The following is a 6,365-nucleotide window of genomic DNA, read 5'->3' as shown; positions in this document are numbered from 1 at the left end:
ACCCTAATTTTTGTAATTACCATTTTGTCTTTTTTGCTCAGTCGGTACGTTTAATAAACTCTGAAATTTAGTATATAACTCTTTATTAATTAATAAATCTGTCGCCACTGTATGAATTAAGATTGTTCACTGTTTGAAAAGTCAAGAACATATTATTATTTGTACTTGGATTTGGATTTAGGTATGCTTAAAGTGACCAATAAAAGTTGGTTACATTAAGCTACTTGATTGAATTCTTAGTTAAGGATATATAAATTAAAGTTTATTTTTTTTAAATGGGTATTGAAAATGATAAAGGCTGATAAAATTTTAATTATTTAATACAAGTGGGTATTATAGGATATCTGTGAATGCATCAATTCTTTTAATTTTCTGGGTTATTATAATTTCTGTTAATCTTGCTTTCATCGTTCTAGAGTATCAAAACTCATTGTACAGAAGAAACAGTCTACGGTGTTTCCACAATTTCACTTTCACCCACCTTGTACTTCACGGTCTTTGGGTTAAAAAGTTGAAGCCTCATAATAGAAAAAACCATCTTTCCCAGTTAATTTCTACAGAAAATAGAAAAATGATAACTTTCCACCACCCCATTTTTCTTTCTCAAAAATTGAGCATGTATAATTTAAAATTAACCCATCAAGGATTACGTAAACCTATTTTTAACCCCTCATTCCTTCAAATTCTGTGGGGGCTAAGTGGAACCCTAACCCTAACGCCACCAGGCAATACAAAAAAGCACACATACACACACATTAACGGGTTCAAAAGTTGAATGATTTGACCCTCCTCTGCTTACGTTGCTTCCATATAATGAGGCAAAAAACCCACAAATTATGTGTGTCTTGTCCTCTGTTTACTTACACTCTTACTGTGCCCTCTCTCTCTCTCTCTCTCACTCACTGCCAATGAATATGGTCCAACAGATACTCCATTCCCATAACCATAGAAACTATGCAAAGCAAATCCAAGTTCCATCATTGGCCTAATTGAAATCCCTTCTTCTTACCCATTTCTCAAAATCAAAAGTGCGTGTTTCTCTTCCCTGAAAACCCTTTTGTTTATATAAAAGGGTGTGTTGGGGCATCGCTATGGACCGTTAAGTTGGGAGCTGAGAATCCAAATCAGTTCATTGTTCAGAGGAAGATAGATAAACACATCTTCAAAAGCTAGGGTTTTTGTGTCTCCCAAATTCATTAATTGAAAGAAAACAAAGAAACAAAAAATCTTCAAATGTTCCCTTACAGTTCCACCCCTTACCCTTCCTTCCCTTCATCTTCTTCTTCTTCATACCCTCCTTTTCCTTTCCTCAACCCTGAACATGCTTCAGCTAGCAACACTCTTCTTCATGATCCACTGTCTGTTCCTTACATACCAACTCATAACCCTCCAAACATCCAAGAAACACTGACCAATTTTCCACTCTCAGATCATAACTGCGGTGGTGGTGGTGGTTCTACAATGACCAAACAAGACCCAAGTGGTGGTGGTAGTGGTGTTCCTCACTATGGCATTTCTTGTTTCCTAACAAAGAGGCCAGCTAAGAAAGACAGACACAGCAAGATTTACACCTCTCAGGGTTTGAGGGACAGAAGGGTGAGGTTGTCCATTGATATTGCTCGCAAGTTCTTTGATCTTCAAGACATGTTAGGGTTTGATAAAGCCAGCAACACCCTTGAGTGGCTCTTCAACAAGTCAAAGAAAGCAATTAAGGAGCTAGCAAGGAGCAAGCACAGCAACAACAACAACAATAGTGAAGAAGGAGCCAAGAGCTTTTCTTCTTCATCTGAGTGTGATGATGACTGTGAAGTGATTTCTGGGATCCAGCAGCAGCAACAACAACAACTCATCACTTGTGATGCTGCTACTCCAAACAACCTACAACAAGGGTTAGATTCAAATGACAACAAGTCAACAACGTTGATGGCTGCAAGAGAGAGGATGAAGTTGAAAAGGTCACAGAAGGAACCTGCAAAGATTAAGGAGTCAAGGGAAAAAGCAAGAGCTAGAGCAAGGGAAAGGACCAGTAACAAGATCATGTGCAATGTTAACACCAACACCAACTTGAAGAAAAAGTGCCCTGCAATTGAAAACCACCCTCAAATCATGCATCAATCGAGGTCACCAAGTGACCACCCTCACCACCTTGTGGGAAGTGAAGCACCTCGAGATGACTTCAATGTTATTGAGGAATCCATTGTGATCAAGAGAAAGTTGAAGCCATCGTTGATGTCTTCTTCTCATCATCATCACCAAAACCTTGTGATCCCTAAGGAAGCTGCAAGTTTCAACAACGGTGACTACCACCCCTTCCCCAATTTGTCTCCAAATTGGGATGCTAATGGTTCCACTGGCCGCTCCAACTTTTGTGCCATAGCTAGCATGAATCTATCCACAGGTATGTGTGTGTGTGTGTTTCATGAACATACCTGCTTGTGCTAAACTGCCCTTCTTGAAACCTACTATTTTGATGATATTTACAATTCTATAAGTCTTCATTTTCAGGGCTTCAAATCTTTGGAAAGTCTTGGGAGGAGTGCACCAATCCACGTTTACATTAGTTTGTGTGTGTGTGTGTGTGTGTGTGAGTGAGTGTGTGCTATTTTTTTTTTTTTTTAATGTTTTTCAGTATCATCTGATCCGAATGAAACCCTCTCTAGGGGTAAGTATGCCAAGGAATCATGAAGGGGCATCTTTCAGTGTTTTCTACCAGTAACTTTTCTGTCCTATATTCTCTTTCCACAATGTTTGTACCTCATCTTCTTTTGCTCATCATCAGCCAATGGCGTGACAGTTGGCACAAAGGTTGCTGCTGCGTGTATTGTTTCTGACCAAATATTTAAAGTGTGGTTGGCATTGCATAATGCCAATTACTTATCAAGATGCTGTTCCTTCTAGCAGCTTTAAATATTTATATATATTTGGTTAGTATTGTTCAACAGTGACTAATATTTATATATTCCTTGGTTATGAAAAACATTTCAAGCAGTGTATAACTTGTTGCAAGTGGAGGTGATACAAAAGAAATTACAAGGTCTTTGAGCTTTTGTTTGCACTCAAGTTATTGATATTCCTAAGCATGCATTGCTGATTTACAGTATTAATCATCATATAACTATACTGCTAGTTTCTTGTATATATATATAAAGAGATTACACATGGGTGAAAAATATGGAAGAATAGAAGTTAACCACAATAAAATTTCACAATATACCCCCAGGAAATCATACAAGATTATCAAAATCGTAGAATAATTTTAGATATGGAAGAATGGCTTTTTTCCCCCCAACCATTGCCTTCAGTTTTTTCAGTAAAAGTTTCAAGTTACATTAATCTGATACTTGTTATTGTTGTCTCTATATGTAACAAATTTGATTGTCTTACTCATTATGGAATGTTGATTTGGTGCGATGTGTTATTTTGCTTAAAGCATAGGCATATTGAAGTATTAGTTAAAACTCAGCTCTTACACAAAAAAATTTGAAAGCAGACATAGGTATTTCTACTCATAATTAGCACTATTAACATGCATGTCAATCATTAATGATGTTTATATTTGTTGATGTAGCATGTATTTTAATTAATTATGTGTGTTTAGTTTGCCTTATTTTAGAAAAATAATTACTTACTTTTGTCAACTTTTTAAGAGAGCTTTGAAAAGGAGTAATTATTTCCTTAAATAGCTATTTCCAAACACATATTTACAAATGTGGAACTTCAGCTTTCTGTTGTTTTAAATGAATAATTTCATGTTGTCTCATCATGTCTTTGACAAAGTAACTGGGCAACAGTTATCGACCATCTCAGTTCTGTAATATGCTTAAGCTATTGTGACGGAAGTTGGGCAACTGTATGTAATTTTAGACAGTCACAATGAGAATTCACCGTATAGCCACAGTAAGAAGAGAAAATAGTGATATTAATTTTACTCTAATGGAAATATAGTTTTCTACATCTTTGAAGCTTATATAATATGTAAGATCACTTGGGTGCAAATCATGAGTTTACCATCTCATTCTACCTAAGAGTAAATTGAGTGTCTGATTTCATATAATATTGCCAACTATATAGATATGAAAAAATTCTCAACTAGAAAAAATAGCATTAATGGTGTGGGTAGCATTTATGAGTCCATGCATGCACAAAAGGCTTGTATATGGTTTTTTTCCCTGCAGAACTTAGAAGAACAATTCAAAGTTTTTGTATTTTGATTTTCTTATCCAATTTCTAAATTAAATAGTAGGTTGCAATCTTCAAGCAAGGAAATGGCAAAGATTACTGATGTACTGACTTTGAGAACTTCTATCAATATTGTTGCAAAGACAATGACTGAGAAAGTCAGATGGTTTAATTGATAAGACATATTTAGTAATCTTTTAGCCTGACTTTTCCCTAATTTTTTGGTACTTTCCATCAATTGTTTTTACACTTGACCTAAAAATATTCTAGTCACTAATTTATGGTATGTGAGGCTTTTTGAGTCTCTTTACGATCTGTCCATCTATATTAATTGTGTGATTTTACAATATATTTGGTAAGGACTTGGCCCAGGATTAACAAACTAAGATGTGGAAATTGATACAGGAACTTGCAGAAATTGTTCCAACTTTAATTAAGTCTAGTTCTTTAGGATTAAAGTTAGAAAAGAAACTCTTTCTTAGTATAATCTATTAATATCTGAATAAATGAAATAATTTCTCCAAGAAACATGGGTATATGAGCATTGATTTCAGGGAAACAGACATGATGGATTAATTAAATGATCATACAAACAAACTCAGCAGACATTCTGAAATCTCTATTTAGTTTGTGCATCTGCATTGATGTTGAGACAATCTTCCATTGGAATTTTCACCAAAGGCTACAGTTCCGATCCCTACATTTTACAATGAATCTTTTTGGGATTTACTTATTTGTGATTCAATTCTAATTTTGGGATTTACAAAACCACTCTCCACATAAACTGAAATCCCACTAACTTAGTTTTGTTCTAACATCAACTATATAAAGAAGATCAATGTGTGTGTGTAAAACAAGAAAAAATAGCAATATCAAAGCTTTTACATGATTTCATTTTTCGAGTGAAAGCTTTTCCTTGATGTTCATCCTAATTAGGTTCAATCTTTTTTTTTGAACCACCTTTTTTTTTTCTTTTTCCTTTTCTTTACATGTAAAGTTGAAATAGATGAATGATATGAATCACAAGTAATGTTACACGTGATTTGGTCCCAACCACAATATTTTGGCAAGTGCCATTGGACTTTTCTAATGGCCTACACAGGAGTTAATTTGATTCTATTTTGCAATTTGGAGTGTGACAGTGTACACTGTAGCATTACTCATTAATTACGGAGAGAGAGAGAGAAGTAGATGTTAGATATTGTAAAGTTAATGACAAAAGGAAGGAAAAGAATAGTATAAACAACATGCAATCAAGGCTGCGTTTGGAAACCCTTATCAATATAGTTTATGGACCTTTATAATTTTTTTCGTATAACTTATTAAAATAAGTCTTTTTAATTTACATCAATAAATTTTGTCATCTAATTCATGGTATTAATTCTTTATACAATAATAAACTATTGAATAAATATTTAGCTAAGTTGTTATTTAAATACATCCAATTTTTTTTTCTTTTAAATTGTACTGTATCCAAATTTTTTTGTTGTCATAGGACAAGTCGGCTGGAAAAATTAATCCATAAGCTATTTTCTTTTAAAAAAATCACTCATTATATATATATATATATATTGCATTTGGATACAGAGGCATATTCCCTTTCTTCTTTTCTAGTTTTGTTATAATCTAGAATAAAAAACTAGTATAAAACAAATAAAATTTCTCTTATTTTTAATTTATGAGAGAAATTTTATTTTTTTATATTAATTTTTTTCTACTAAAAGTTTACCAAAAGAGTCTTATAACGTAGATTCCCCAATTTATCAACATTTGGCAGCTTTCAAGGTAAGCTGAGAAAGTGGATAAAGAATTGCTACAAATTGTGTTAGACATGGTAGAATTCATGCCCAGGTGAAAATTCATTGACCATGAGTTTCTTTTAAGCAACTATTCTTTATTAAACGGTCCTACTTGAACCTGCAAACTTTAAGTCAATTCTAGATCTACTTCTTCCACTTTCAAATTCCAGTATGTATATAGCTATTGCATAAATAAAATAACTTTTTTCCTATCCCTTTCTTCATGACTTCTATTGACCCTCCTTTGCTCCTTCAGTCCCTATCTATTTATTTGTCTTGACAACAAAGAAATCTATTTGATTTTTCAATCAAAATTTTCAATATTATACTTAAATTTGAAAGCACCTTAACATTTTTCTTTTGTTAATAATGCTATTATTAATAACC

The 6,365-nt window shown here is 33.6% G+C and overlaps 1 protein-coding gene across 1 annotated transcript; it reads left to right on the top strand.

The window, feature by feature from the left end:
- The first annotated feature begins 805 nt into the window (after positions 1 to 805).
- LOC113867307 (transcription factor CYCLOIDEA-like) lies at positions 806 to 4,661 on the top strand. Its single transcript, XM_027502547.1, has 2 exons — positions 806 to 2,398; positions 2,506 to 4,661. The coding sequence occupies exons 1-2, from the start codon at positions 1,234 to 1,236 to the stop codon at positions 2,559 to 2,561; spliced, it is 1,221 nt and encodes a 406-aa protein (XP_027358348.1). The 5' UTR covers positions 806 to 1,233; the 3' UTR covers positions 2,562 to 4,661.
- Positions 4,662 to 6,365: the final 1,704 nt, after the last annotated feature.

Source organism: Abrus precatorius, unplaced genomic scaffold, assembly GCF_003935025.1.
Source record: "Abrus precatorius isolate BTA unplaced genomic scaffold, Abrus_2018 Scaffold5, whole genome shotgun sequence".
Classification (NCBI taxonomy): domain Eukaryota; kingdom Viridiplantae; phylum Streptophyta; class Magnoliopsida; order Fabales; family Fabaceae; genus Abrus; species Abrus precatorius.
The sequence above is the reverse complement of the archived record's forward strand: the minus strand, read 5'-3'. Positions and strand labels throughout refer to the sequence as shown.

Excerpts from the sequence above, each read along its gene's own strand:
- LOC113867307 (XM_027502547.1), top strand. The coding sequence starts at position 1,234 with ATGTTCCCTTACAGTTCCACCCCTTACCCTTCCTTCCCTTCATCTTCT. Across the intron at positions 2,399-2,505 it reads TAGCATGAATCTATCCACAG|GGCTTCAAATCTTTGGAAAG; the intron begins GTATGTGTGTGT and ends CTTCATTTTCAG.